Source organism: Centroberyx affinis, unplaced genomic scaffold, assembly GCF_046629955.1.
Source record: "Centroberyx affinis isolate AG114_WGS23_722 - 3 ecotype Tasmania unplaced genomic scaffold, CSIRO-AGI_Caff_v1 ptg001697l_1, whole genome shotgun sequence".
Taxonomy (NCBI): Eukaryota; Metazoa; Chordata; class Actinopteri; order Beryciformes; family Berycidae; genus Centroberyx; species Centroberyx affinis.
The window spans coordinates 5,001-20,000 of NW_027280113.1; the positions used below are offsets into that span (position 1 = coordinate 5,001).

Here is a 15,000-nt window from a genome sequence, read left to right on the forward strand (position 1 = left end):
CTCATCTTTATTTGCTTCATCTTCTCACTCTTACTCATCTTCATCCTCCTCTTCATCTACTTCATGTTCTACACCTTCATCTGCTTCTTCTTCATATCTTCTTCTTCTTCATCATCTTTCTCATCATCTTTTTCTTTTCCTCCTACATCTACTTCATCTTCATATTCTTCATCTTTCTCTTTGTCTCCTTCTTCCTCTTCTACATCTTCATCTGAGTTTTAAATGATGTTTTGAATAATTTTTCTCACCATTTTGGATGATCTGGTTGCCTTTTGTGTTTGTAAAAGCAGCGCTGGTCTGAGGACAGTTAGTGTCAGTATCTGTCAGTGTGTCAGTCGGTCTCAGGCTGTTCAGGGTTCAGTTCTTGGGTTTTGAGAGCAGTGAAGTGAAGTGAAGTGAGTCTTTATTTTTCTCTCTCTCTCCCCTCCAGCCCCCAAGTACAGAAGCCCAGAACGGCCGTGCTTGCAATTATTATTTTTTTTAATGCCGTTATCCCGAGATCACAAGTTAATTATCTCGTTATCTCAAGAAAACAAGATAATCAACCCGTTATCACGAGAAAACAAAAAGTCGTTTCCTCTTATTACTTATAATGTTTCTCAGAGATCAGGAGCCATGCCAGCATGCAGAGATGGCGTCTTCACAACTGTAGCAACTGATTTAAGATGAAAATGTCAGATCAAGGAGTATCCATCACTGATCAATACATCAGACTGTACTTCAATCAAGGTCTAACAGGCAGAACTTGCATTGTGTTTTTCTGTTAGAGAAAACATTCAGATCAGTCCTCGTCTTTTAAGGAGAAGACTAGCAGTTCTGAATCCTCCTGACAGTCATGACAGTGATCTGAAGGCTGAAATCAGCTGTGATCAAATGAACCAGACTCTCTTTTTCCAGTTCTCCATAATGATCCCGTGATCTCGAGAAAACAAAAGTCGTTTTCTCGTGATAAATTATCTCGTTATCTCGAGAAATCGGCCTTTTGTTTTCTCGAGATAACGAGATAAATTAACCCGTGATCTCGAGATAACGGCATTAAAAAAATAATTGCAGGCACGGCCGTTCTCGGCTTCCGTACCCAAGATTCCTTTATTTACTGAATAAAGTTGGATTGGATTGGATTGTGGGTCAAGCTCTGTGGTTTACAGTCAGCTTGTCTCCTTTGCCCAAATGGAAATAATTGCTTCACAAGAACAATGTTTGTGTAAATAAGAGCTTCACTGAAAACATTTTTTTTTGCATGGATAGATTATCAGCTACGAGTTTCACTTTGGCATTTCCTGGTTGTACAGACAAGGTGCTGCAGCCTTGACAGTGATTGGCTCTCGCGACACGAACACTGGTGTTCATTTGCATAAACTTAACTTGAGCTCAACTTTTGTCCCGCCCCTTTTCACCGCGCCGGGAGCTCGGTCCGCGCCGCAAGCTATCCCAGCATGCTCGGCGCAGCGAATTATGCGCAGCGAGTCCCACAGAAGATGAACAGAGGCGGAATCGGTCGCGGTTGGTGGAGGGTCCTAAGTTCCCAGGGTCCTAACTTTCCAGGGTCCTAAGTTCCCAGGGTCCTAACTTTCCAGGGTCCTAAGTTCCCAGGGTCCTAAGTTCCCAGGGTCCTAAGTTCCCAGGGTCCTAAGTTCCCAGGGTCCTAACTTTCCAGGGTCCTAAGTTCCCAGGGTCCTAAGTTCCCAGGGTCCTAACTTTCCAGGGTCCTAAGTTCCCAGGGTCCTAAGTTCCCAGGGTCCTAACTTTCCAGGGTCCTAACTTCCCAGGGTCCTAACTTCCCAAGGTCCTAAGTTCCCAGGGTCCTAAGTTCCCAGGGTCCTAACTTCCCAGGGTCCTAACTTCCCAAGGTCCTAAGTTCCCAGTGTCCTAAATTCCCAAGGTCCTATGTTCCCAAGGTCCTAAGTTCCCAAGGTCCTATGTTCCCAAGGTCCTATGTTCCCAAGGTTCTAAGTTCCCAAGGTCCTATGTTCCCAGGGTCCTAAATTCCCAAGGTCCTAAATTCCCAAGGTCCTAAGTTCCCAGGGTCCTAAGTTCCCAGGGTCCTATGTTCCCCAGTTCAATATTCTGTTAACACACATTAACCCTCCTATTGTGTTCGGGTCAAATTTGACCCGTTTCAAGTTAAAATATTTCATAAATATTATCCAGTTTTTTTATTGGAACAAGGCTTCAAAACAGCTATATAAACACAACAAAACCAATGGTTATCATTTTATTTGATTTTGAAGGTCTCTAAAAAACAATGTTACATCTGTGGTGCTCCGGGTCAAATCTGACCCAGCAGAGAATATTAAAGAGTCTGGGTGGTTCTGTGGATAAAATTTTACTCAAACTCTTGTTTGGGTTGGGTTTGATCCACAAAACTACCCAGAATGTTTTATTGCTGCATGCCATACTATTATACAATGTTCTCTGTGGGTCAGATTTTACCCTGTTTTTGATGATTTGATGATTTGGTTTGATGATATTTTCAACAGCAAGCTAAATGTGGCCTTTGGACCACAAAATAAAAAAAGTAAATGTAGATTTTGCGGGGAACATCTTTTTCAGGTTCCCATTATGTACTATATAGAGCTGGGGAACATAGGACCCTGGGAACATAGGACCCTGGGAACATAGGACCCTGGGAACATAGGAATGACTCCCACAAAATGCTAACAGACCTGAAAATTAGCGTTAGCCTCTGTTAGCCGGTTAGCACGTTTCTCGGCGCAGTTCTGCCGTCCAATCAGATGAAGATCATGGCGGGTCTTGATCCTTCCTGGGGTCTGGAAAGGAGTCTGCACCTGTTAGCTGTAAACAAAGAAAATGGAGGAGAAGTTTGTCTTGTCTGTTTCTGCCTGAGAATAAAGTTAGTGCCGCGATTTAAATGGGCGGTGAGGTCATTCTCCTTCAGTTAGCTAACGACATTAGCTAATGTTATTAGCTATGCTAGCTACGTGATCAACAGATGACTTTACGGTTCTCTCTCTCTCTCTCTCTCTCTCATCTCTCTCTCTCTCCATCTCTCTCTGTCTCTTTCTCTCTCTGTGTCTCTATCTGTCTTTCTCTCTCCATCTCTCTCTCTCTGTCTCTCTCTCTCCATCTCTCTGTATCTTTCTCTCTCTCTCTCTCTCTCTCTGTCTCTCTCTCTCTCTCCAGGTCTTACACTCTCTGTTCGGTTCTCGTCTCTCCTCTCTCATATTGGCCCCGCCCTCCTCCGATGACATCACAGAGGGGTCGGCCCAAAGCCCCGCCCCCGCCCCCTCTTCCTCTTCCTCCTCGTCTTCTCCTCCCGGGGGATTGGTGGAGAACCAGGAAGCTGTGAGGGGATTGGCCGCCGGACAGGAAGCGGTTCCGCGGTTCTTCCTGGATTTCCTGCAGAGACACAGGAAGTTCAGGGGGCGGAGCAGGAAGTCGATGGTGGGAGGAAGAGGATGCTTCGGGATGAAGATGGATCGCATCGGCTCCATCAGCGGACTGGGATGTTAGAGAGAGAGAGTGTGTGTGTGTGTTACTATGGTAACCGCTGTCCTCTAGAGCACTGGTCCCATGTGACCTTTGAACCTGGTGATGTCACTGCTGCTGACCCTACATGACCTCTGACCTCCAGACTGTCTGTCTGTCAGAGACTCCATGTTGGAATCCTACTAATGACCTCTGACCTCTGACCCCTGGCTACAACACAGCCAGCAGAACACTGTAAACGTCTGTGTGTGTGTGTGTGTGTGTGTGTGTGTGTGTGTGTGTGTGTGTGTGTGTGTGTGACGACCATGTGTTAAACATGTAGACCTGTGCTGCAACATGACAACATGTGATGATCATGTGATGAGTAGAGAGCACTCTGTTTAATAAACACTGAGACAAACTCATGACTTCATTTCATCTTGGTTTTATTTTCTCTCGTGCTCTGATTGGCCGATCTCACAGCCAATCAGAGCCTGTCGTCGTTTGGTCAAACTTTGTGATCCAATGAGGAAGAAGATAAAGCAGCGAGCTGTTTGAGAGTTATGGATGCTGAACGTTTTGTGAACGTTTTCGATCAATACTTTAATAATAGATGGACTCGCTCCTGATTGGCTCCCTCACTAAGGAGGGACTGAAATCCGTCCAATCAGACGTGAGCTGGGAGTTGAACCTGCTGACCTGCAGGAAGGTTTATGTTAAAATTTGGATAATAAATGGATTTATGGTGGAAAAAAACATCATCTAAATGGGTTTTTTTTAAATCTGAATAATAATAATAAATTTTATTTGTAAGGGCTTGACATCGTACTCAAAGACACTTTACAACAGCTAGGAGAGAAAGACATAAAACAAAGACGACAAGCACTGCTTCTCAACGTGGGGTCCGGGGGCCACCAGGGGTCCTTGAGGGGGTTCCAGGGGGTCCCCAGCAAACTGATGAAGTGTTAAACTTCAATATTTCATTAACAGGAAGTGAACACAGAGAATATAGAAGAATGACTGTTCTGATCATATAAAACAACTGATAGAAAAGTGATGATAAAAAATGAAGAAGATAAAATAATGACATGAGTGTGATAAAAAAAATGAATGAATGAATGATAAAGAAAATGCAGATCCTGAAGTGATGAACCCTGATGTGTGTCAATAGATATTATAAATACAGCTCTGGAAAAATTAAGAGACCACTGCAAAATTATCAGTTTCTCTGGTTTTACTATTTATACGTATGTGTTTGAGTAAATGAACATTTTTGTTTAATTCTATAAACTACTGACAACATTTCTCCCAAATTCCAAATAAAAATATTGTCATGTAGAGCATTTATTTGCAGAAAATAACTGGTCAAAATAACGCAGTGTTTTCAGACCTCGAATAAAGCAAAGAAAACAAGTTCATATTCATTTTTAAACAACACAATACTAATGTTTTACCGCCGCTGTTGCCCGGCAACGGCGGGAGGCGGGAGAGGCCCGGTGTCGTAAACTCTTCACAAACTTATATCATCAGAATCGGTTCATTTTGTGTTTTACTGAACGATGAACGCTTGATAAACTTTGTCACAGTTCATCTGGAGGGAAAAGTTCGTTTAAAGAAGATTTTAAATCTGAATTTTGACGACAGGATAATGGCGACCAGACAGAGAAGAAGGTTGAAGGTAAAGTTTACATAAATGCATATAAAAAACAATGAATGAATGAATAAAACTAAAATCACATTTACCATTTCCACAGCTTTTACATAGAATAGAATATTTAATGGACTTTAACATGGTGTTTTCTTTTACACTGTTCCATTTCCTCCTCTCTTTTGAAGTAATAGAAAAAATTATTAGTAGGCTACATTTAAATGTATGAATATAAATCAGAAATACTAATTAATTACATTATATTTCTTTCTCCTAATTTCTACTATGTTCAATCACACCAAAAATGAACAGCGTCCGAATACCTATATTTTAGACAACATCCTCATTTACCATCATAATCAACATTAACAAATACCAAATAATCAATTATTTCAATCGATTTTACTCAATGAGATGCAGGAATCATTAATATAGAAAATATAAAAAATAAGGAAAATATTTTTTACTTTTTACTACTTTTTTTGAAAGCAGCACAGATTGTGGATTTCTTAAAAACACAGTTATGTGTGTAATATTTAGCTATAATATTACTTAGTAATATTACTATTAATATTACTTAATAATATTTAGCTAAAAAAATAATACTCAAATCAATTTATTGAACGAGTTTTTGCCTCCGTCACTAGAGGGAGACATGATGACTTGGTGGTTGACTTTTTGCCTGTCACGTGACGGTAGTATTCGGCCGATCCTGTGTCACGTGACGAAGTCAGCCGCTTCAGTTTCCGTTAGCCAGCTAGCTCGCCAGCTAGCCGTTCAGCAGCCCCGTCAGCCCGTCAGCCCCGACCCGCCGCTGCCGCTCCATAACACGGAAATAAATCCGCCACATCTTCGCCTCCAGCCGGACTTTTCCCCACCGGTAAACACCGAGCAGCCCGCCGCCTCCTCCCCCGGCTCTCCCCCGGCTCCTCCTCGGCTCTCCGTCCCGTCCTCCCGGTCCGGACCGGCTCTGACCTGAAACATGTCGGCGGTGCAGCGGATGAAAGTGGCGAACGAGCGGCACAGCAAGACCATCACACAGCGGGGGACACGTCCAGAAAACAGCGGTACGGCTAACGGCTAATGCTAGCTCACTGACTCTGGTGGTGCCGACTGGCTCTACGCCGGTCCGTTATGTTATTCATACTATTATATATCTGAATATTTTATGTTAGAGTGTAACCGTTATTAGAGAGAATGGGAATACACCCAGCGGTGGTTACAGAGAGCCACCAGCTCACTGTTAGCTAGGTAGCCGACTCTGATAGATCTCGTATTAGCATTAGCATTGATACCAGACTGACTGGATGCTGTTGGCTCAGTAGATAGAAGATAAACATGAAATTTACCTAAAATACTGTTATCATTTTATTGAGAAATGGGACATTTGCAGAGAGCAGCGCTTTGTCAGTGGACTGGCTAACAGTTAGCTAGCCTTTTCTCTCAGCGCACGCTCCTTCTGCTGCGTGAGAGAACCGTAAAGCCAAACTCCATTCACAAATCTGGCAAATGAATGTGGCTTTACTTATCTTCAAAGATAAAAACCCCGTACAGAATCAGCCGAGACCTGTACCGAGTCACTAGGAGCCGCTCTTCACTTCGGCAGACATCAAACACACCAAGCATCGCTCATTTAAATAAAATCTCAACTTTTATAACCGATTCGCCCCGTTATTCCCACGATCTTCTTCCGCTAAATTACACCGCGGTGGGCGGAGACGAGCCGTGTGAATCAGTTCTAAAAGTCGAGATTTATTTTATTTATTATTGCTGTTTAGTGAATCATATGTATGCCGAATTGAATAGAGGCTCTGATTGATTTCAATAAAAGATCTTGAGTCATACTTTACCTTTTCGGATATGCAAGAGAGCATGAAATTATCAAATTTATGAATGAAATTTGGCGTAACGTCTCTCTGTACGTGAGAGATTCACCATTAAAGTGCCAAACTTTTAGCACCGAGTGTTTTATGGGGTTTTAACAGTCGTCATGCCCCAAAAATATTCCCAGAATTCAGCGTTTGCTTCTTCTCGTCAGGGTGGAAAAGCCTCTGGAACATTTAGAGCATCATGTGACTTGATACAGCAGGACTCTTTGATCCTATTGGCTGTCGTCTGTCCCGAAGGCTCCTGTCCTGCTCCAGTAAGAATTCTCCCTGCAAAGGTCTATAACGAAAAACGATGTCGAATTAAAGTAGACTTTAATAGTTAAAGAGAATTACATCCAAAATCTCCATTGTAACAAAATCGAAGATGGACGACTACCAAGGTTATTATCGTTAACGAAAACTAACTCAATAATGAAAACTAGGTGTGAAAAAACATTTTCGTTAACTGAAATAAAAATGAAAACGAGGCTTTACAAAAAAACGATAACTAACTGAAACTGTATTGTGTGTTTACCTAACTAAAATAAACTAAAATTATAGAGAAAATGTGTTTAGTTTTCGTCTTTGTCAATTTATTTCATACATAAGCCTAGTATTTTGAATTTTTGAATCTTGCCCCTAACAAATACCCCATATTACAAAAAAAGACTAAAACTAACACTGAAACTAATAAAAACGAAACTAAAACTAAGAATTTTCAAAAAATAAAAACGAAACTAAAGTGGCAAACCGCTTTAAAAACTAATTACAACTAAACTGAAATTGAAAGCAAAAAGTCAAAATGAAATAAAAATAAAAACTAATGAAAAATGCAAAACTATAATAACCTTGGCGACTAACTGGCGCCTCGACTTCTTCGTTGGTACTGAGCTTGGGAGTGTTGCTGCTTCGCCTCATGCTTCTTAATACGGTCATAAAACACGTGAGGCGACACTAACGAGTTTCACCGCGTCTTCTTCTTCTTCTAGTGATTTAATTACTTCGACTGAGCGCGTCCACCACATGAATTTGTTGAAACGCAGCACCAGTGAAGAAGAAGAAGTCGATGCGTCTGATTTTGCGTTATATACTTTTCTTTTAACTGCTTTTTGGCTCTGAAACTGGACGTAGTTTTTTTTTTTTTTTTTTTTTTTTTTCGTTATCGACCTCTCCGGCTTCTGTAGGGAGAATTCTTACTGGAGCAGGACAGGAGAGGTCCGGGGACCACCAGGGGTCCTTGAGGGGGATCCAGGGGGTCCCCAGTAGAGCTGCAATTAATGCGATTAATGGATTAGTTGTCAACTATTAAATTCATCGCCAACTATTTTGATAATCGATTAATCGGTTTGAGTAATTCTTTAAGAAAAATAAGTCAAAATTCTCTGATTCCAGCTTCTTAAATGTGAATAATTCCTGGTTTCTTTCCTCCTCTATGACAGTAAACTGAATATCTTTGGGTTGTGGACAAAACAAGACATTTGAGGACGTCATCTTGGGCTTTGGGAAACACTGATCCACATTTTTCACCATTTTCTGACATTTTATAGACCAAACAACTAATCGATTAATCGAGAAAATAATCAACAATGAAAATAGTCGTTAGTTGCAGCTCTGGTCCCCAGCAAACTGATGAATTGTTAAACTTCAGCATTATTTCATTTGTCGCAGAATGATTGTTCTGATCATAGTTTTCTGTTTTCTCTCTACCTGCAACACAGACAGTCATGGAGTTCTGGACAAAATCATATCTGACAATAAAAAATATTCTCAGATTTGAGTCCGAGAGACAAAATCTCAACAAATGGGGGGGGGGGGGGTCAGTGGCTCTAATGTGGACCGGATTAGGTCGCTGGATCAGAGCCACATGTGACACTAAAACTGAAACCAGACTGAAGACATTGTTGTGTCTGGTGACAGTTTGTCACTCTGCTGCCGACAGTGGAGTCAAAGTCTGAGTCTCCATCTTTGCTGCTAAGCCCTTCCCAGAGATCACCTGTCAATCAAACCGTGGCGGTGGGGGGGGGGGGGGGGTCGGAGCTTGGAGTTCTGTTGGTGAAATCAAACAGGAGAATAACAGCAGCAGAGGTTACTGTCAGGGGATGAGTGGAAGTCAATGGCGTGTCCCTGTAGTGACTCTGTGTGTGTGTGTGTGTGTGTGTGTGTGTGTGTGTGTGTGTGTGTGCGTGTGTGTGTGTGTGTGTGCAGCGTCCAGTAAACGAGGACAAGTCTCCGGTCGGCCCGTGGCTCCTGGCGCTGTTCGTCTTCGTGGTTTGTGGATCAGGTGAGTCGGGTTTCATTTCTAATTAGTGCAACGTTTCTGTTATTTCTATTATTTCTTCTGTTTGTCGTCAACACGCTAATTTAGAGACTTTAGAGCAGAGGTGGGGACTCGGGTCATGTGACTTGGACTCGAGTCACAGTTGTAATCGCTTGAGACTTGATGCATGAAGAGAAGACTTGAGACTTGATTTGACTTGGGTTCTGGTGTCTTGAGACCTGACTTGAGACTTGACTTGGGTTCTGGGTGTCTTGAGACCTGACTTGAGACTTGACTTGGGTTCTGGTGTCTTGAAACCTGACTTGAGACCTGACTTGAGACTTGACTTGGGTTCTGGTGTCTTGAGACCTGACTTGAGACCTGACTTGAGACTTGACTTGGGTTCTGGTGTCTTGAGACCTGACTTGAGACTTGACTTGGGTTCTGGTGTCTTGAGACCTGACTTGAGACCTGACTTGAGACTTGACTTGGGTTCTGGTGTCCTGAGACCTGACTTGAGACCTGACTTGGGTTCTGGTGTCTTGAGACCTGACTTGGGTTCTGGTGTCTTGAGACCTGACTTGAGACTTGACTTGGGTTCTGGTGTCTTGAGACCTGACTTGGGTTCTGGTGTCTTGAGACCTGACTTGAGACTTGACTTGGGTTCTGGTGTCTTGAGACCTGACTTGGTTCTGGTGTCTTGAGACCTCACTTGAGACTTGACTTGGGTTCTGTTGTCTTGAGACCTGACTTGAGACTTGACTTGGGTTCTGTTGTCTTGAGACCTGACTTGAGACTTGACTTGGGTTCTGTTGTCTTGAGACCTGACTTGAGACTTGACTTGGGTTCTGGTGACTCTTACCAAGTTTTTATCCTATTAAAACCACATTGCATTGAAAGTCCTAGATATTTAGTTTTCTTTAAAATATTAAATTGATACTGGACTCTTGATTTGTTCTGACTTGACTTGCTGTTCTACATTTAGACTTGAGACTGACTTGGGACTCGAGCAGAGTTGACTTGGTCACACCTCTGCTTCAGAGTAATCTCTGTAAAGGAATGAGACTGGAGGAGGAAAAACAACGTGGACAGACTTGTTGTCTTGTTGTCTTGTTGTCTTGTTGTCTGTCAACATGAGCCGGAGCGTGTTTCATGGAAAATGTCAGATTTGGGTCTGAGCAGGAGAGAAGTGAGGCGTTTCCATAGAAACAGACCTGTATCTGTCAGCCGGTTGGTCGATTTTACAAAAAAAAAAGTTCCATCTCAAGGTTCGAGAAACTGTCCGATATCTGAATGTTCCGGCTGTTAACTGATCTATAATCAATCATTAAAAATCCCTCTATGGAAAATGAATGATGATTTTTTTTGTGGTGGAAAACCCGGAATAAAGTTTCATCTAGTTGAAATAACAATAAGTGTTTTAGTTAATATTGTGCACTAAGCATTCGTGTGTGTGTGTGTGTGTGTGTGTGTGTGTGTGTGTGTGTGGTGTGTGTGTGTGTGTGTGTGTGTGTGTGTGTGTGTGTGTGTGTGTGTGTGTGTGTGTGTGTGTGTGTGTGCTGCAGCCATCTTCCAGATCATCCAGAGCATCAGGCAGGGCTTGTGATGACCTCTACCCAGGAACAGAGCCTCTCTGCTGGGGAAGCAGCCGCCTGCAGACCCCCCACCCCCCCGTCCTCTGGAGCAACACACACACACACACACCAAGACATGAAACTACACACACACACACACACACACCAAGACATGAAACTACACACACACACACACACACACACCAAGACATGAAAACTGACACACACACACTTCACAAATTCAAGCACACACAAGAAGACACAGCCCCGTTTACGTCTTACTGACACACACACACACACACACACACACACACACACACACACACACACCTCTTCCTGTGGTGTTTCCTGTTTGAATCTGAGCTCGTCTTTTCTTCCCACTGTGACCCGACTCTCTCTCTCTCATTAGATATCAGTGTCTCTCTCTCTCTCTCTCCTCTCTCTCTCTCTCTCTCTCTCTCTCTCTCTCTCTCTCTCTCTCTCTGTGTAAAGGGCAGTAAATCTTAATCTCTTGAGTTTTTCTCTTGCTCTGTTGTTAATAATATTGATCAGACATTGGTTATTGATAATATTGGTTCTTATTATTACACTGGTTGTTGACGTTTTATTGTTTTCAGGGCTGAAAATACATTTAAAAAAAACAAAACAGTTTGTAATATGAAGGGTTTGTGTTAAATCTCTCCTTTCCTTTCCTTTCCTTTCCTTTCCTTTCCTTCCTTCCTTCTTTCCTTCCTTTCTTCCTTTCCTTCCATCTGATAGCATTCGTCTAGTGGGGTTTTATTCTATCTTTCACTTTCTGTACCACCTGTGTGTGTCTCTCTCTCTCTCTCTCTCTCTCTCTCTCTCTCTCTCTCTCTCTCTCTCTCTCTCTCTCTCTCTCTCTCTCTCTCTCTCTGTATGTCTCTCTCTGTCTCTCTCTCTCTCTCTCTTTCTCTCTCTCTGCCAGTTTTCCGGGAGTGAAGAAGAAGAGAAAGTTTGTGATTGTGAAACTCGGGGTTCGACTGACGCCGACGTTCATAAAGACCGATATCGATACATTCATGACCAACAGTGTGATGATCAATATGTTTTAAATTCGACCTTCTTCACGCCCCAAAAAATCTTCCCAGAATTCCGTGTTTCCTCTAGAATTTTCCTTCCTTTCAAAACAAAAAAGCCTCTTTTTGCCATTTTGACGCTGAATCTGGATGGAAGGGAAACTCTGGGATTCATTACTGCCTTTTTAAATGAATTTAAAGTCATAAAACACGATGAAAAGAACAAATAAATGTGTATGGAAAGTAATGTCACTAACCTGATATCTAATCGAAGATCAATATCGGCGCGCTGTGTCAGTCTGACTCCAGTCCAAGCTTTCCGTTCAGTTCAGAAAAACAAAGTTGCTGTTCTGTGTTTTTTTTTGTTTTTTTTGTTTGTTTGTTTCGTTTTTGTTTTTTTTAAGCTCTTGAGTTTCAGTCTGAATTTATCCGTTCAGTTAATTTAAATGAACCGCAGTAACCGATGTGTAGAAGAAGAAGAAGAAGACGAAGACGAAGCAGTAGAAGAAGAAGAAGAAGAAGAAGAAGAAGGTTTTGTGTGAAACGGTTTGAAGCAGCGACTTCCTCTGTTGTTCTGGTCGAGTCGTCTCCTCTCCGGACGACTCGCCGCTTTTATACGAATAAACAACAGATATTTTTCTCTAATGCGTCTCTCCGTTATTTTAATTATTTTAATACGGAACTCTACTTGTCTTTTTCTTTTTTAAACCATGTTTTTATCCAGGGAAGTGCAGATCGAGCGTTACAACACTTTCTCCATTTTTTTGTTTTATTTTTATTTGTTTTAATGCATTCAAACACACACTTCTATATACACACAACATACAAATATATACACGTATGTACTCATCTATTTGAATACATATGTAGTTAATTAGCAAAAATGAATAAATAAATACATAAAGTTGAAAAAGAGGGAGAAAAAAAATAAATGGATAAATCATCAGGTGCATTTCATATGACTTTATGGATGTGTCCTTTATTTTAAGACGCTTTAACTTGGTGTTTTCTTAAAGACTCTTCATGTCGGGTTTTCTTTAGTTCAGTGGTTCTCAACGTGGGGACCGGGGACCACCAGGGGTCCTTGAGGGGGGTTCCAGGAGGTCCCCAGCAAATTGATGAATTGTTAAACTTCAGCATTATTTAATTTACAAGAAGTTAACACAAATTAGAGAATGTAAAGGAATGACTGTTCTGATCGTAGTTTCTCTGTTATCTCTCTACCTGCAATACAGACGGTCATGGAGTTCTGGACAAAATCATATCGAACAATAAAAATATTCTCTGATTTGGTCTGAGAGAAAAGATCTTGTCAAATGGGGGTCTGTGGCTCTAATGTGTAATAAATGAGGGTCCTTGATATGAAACAGGTTGAGAATCACTGCTTTCTCAAACTTTTTCACGTCAAGGACCCCTAAACTGACACAAATTAGCCCACGGACCCCCCCATCTGATAAGATTTTTGCCTTTAGATGTTTTATTACAGAAAGTCCATGAAACCCATGACCAAGATAGCCATACATTCTGTCATTGTGTTACTTATGGATGGAATTAAAGTGAATATAAATGATTCCCCTTTTTGCTGGGGACCCCCTGGAACCCCCTCAAGGACCCCTGGGGGTCCCCGGACCCCACTTTGAGAACCACTGCGTTTAGTTGAAAGTCACCGGTTTGTATTCAGCTGTTGTTTGGACAGCTGCAGTACACGAGTTTGGACAGCAGGTGGCAGCAGCTGCTCGGGAGAATACAGGCCATGTATGGACACACACACACACACACACACACACACACACACACACACAGAGTCAGTGAGGTCCAGCAGGCTGGAGGATGTGAAGTTTTGTTGGAATAATACGTTTTTATACATTTTTATGACTTCTGTTTTTTTTATTTGCGTCTGGTGTGAAGTAAAGACAATCTAAATATCCTCTCTCTCTGTCTCTCTCTCTCTTTCTCTCTCTCTCCCTCTCTCTCTCTCTCTCTCCCTATCTCTCTCTCTCACCTCTCTCTCTCTGTGTCTCTCTCTCTCTCTCTCTCTCTCTCCCTCTCCCCTCTCTTTCTTCTCTCTCTCTCTCCCTCTCCCCTCTCTTTCTTCTCTCTCTCTCTCTCTTCTCTCTCTCTCTGTCTCTCTCTCTCTCTCTCTCTCCCTCTCCTCTCTCTTTCTTCTCTCTCTCTCTCTCTCTCTCTTCTCTCTCTCTCTCTCTCTCTCTCCCTCTCTCTCTCTCTCAGTTCAATTCAATGAGCTTTGGTATTGAGCACAAATCAGTTTCTATTGCCAAAGCTCTGAAGAATTAGAATAATACAACAACAAAAATATAAAGTAAAATCAAGAATAGATTAATGTAAATAATGTTATGTAATGTAACAATAATGTAAGTACAGAAGCGCCCCCCCCCCCCCCCTCCCACCAGCTACGCAGTGACGTCAGAGCAGGAGAAGATGGCGGCTGTGTTGAAGGCGGAAGGTAAAGGAGCTTTAAGAGGCTGTTTTACCAAAACACCTCCAGCTCTGTCCTGCTGTAGTTTCACTAGTAATATTTGTTATTATGTTATTATATTATTCACCCCGGCTGTAACGCGCTGACCGGCCCGGTTCGGAGCGTTTTACCCCGGGATGAAGCCTCTCAGTCCGGGTTCCGGAGGTATTTAATCACCGCTGATGTGAACCGATGGAGCTAACGTTAGCCTAGCATCGGTGGCTAACGCTAGCCGGCTAGCGGTGTAGCTAACCAACCAAAACATTAATATTACATAATTAGTGAGTTGACGTTGCTTGTTTAGTTGGCCTTTTAAAGGGAGTATCGGTGTGACGTCAGAGGTTGTGAGGTTAAAAGCGGTTGTCATGTCAAAGTGAAGCTGAGAGGCTTTGCACCGTTAGCTCTGAAGCTAGCCAGCGGGCCGGGATGAGCTGAGCTGCTGCAGCCGGGAGAGGGGCTGCAGGAGGCGGACACAGCCGCAGGACAGACCCCGGCCTGAGCCCGGCCTCCGGGGGGGGGGCGTCATTAGCTGACTGAGAGGAGCTGTAGACTGTGTGTGGGTGTGTGTTTGACTGTGTGTATAATGTTTGAATTATTCAGTCTTCTTGTGGAAGTCAAGTGTGTGTGTGTATTTTTGCCCACACACACACACACACACACTTACTCTAAACACACATAATAGCTCTTTGGGTATGAGCAGTAATAGAAATA

At 42.5% G+C, this 15,000-nt stretch overlaps 3 protein-coding genes across 3 annotated transcripts in view; all 3 read left to right on the forward strand.

Annotated features, from left to right (window-relative positions):
* The window catches only part of nppcl2 (natriuretic peptide C-like 2), a 3,866-nt gene extending 392 nt beyond the window's left edge, over positions 1–3,474 (forward strand). Inside the window, exon 2 of the mRNA XM_071528676.1 lies at positions 3,145–3,474. Within this exon, the coding sequence (XP_071384777.1) occupies positions 3,145–3,474 (330 nt within the window). The remainder of the gene's footprint in view (positions 1–3,144) is intronic.
* A 2,274-nt stretch (positions 3,475–5,748) lies between these two features.
* Positions 5,749–12,458, forward strand: LOC139651669 (stress-associated endoplasmic reticulum protein 2). Its single transcript, XM_071528677.1, is given in 4 exon segments — positions 5,749–6,122; positions 6,124–6,144; positions 9,151–9,226; positions 10,768–12,458. Coding segments are annotated over 4 exon segments (201 nt in total). The 5' UTR covers positions 5,749–6,059; the 3' UTR covers positions 10,809–12,458.
* A 1,790-nt stretch (positions 12,459–14,248) lies between these two features.
* The window catches only part of camta2 (calmodulin binding transcription activator 2), a gene marked incomplete at its 3' end in the record, with an annotated part of 5,754 nt that continues 5,002 nt past the window's right edge, over positions 14,249–15,000 (forward strand). Inside the window, exon 1 of the mRNA XM_071528675.1 lies at positions 14,249–14,277. The remainder of the gene's footprint in view (positions 14,278–15,000) is intronic.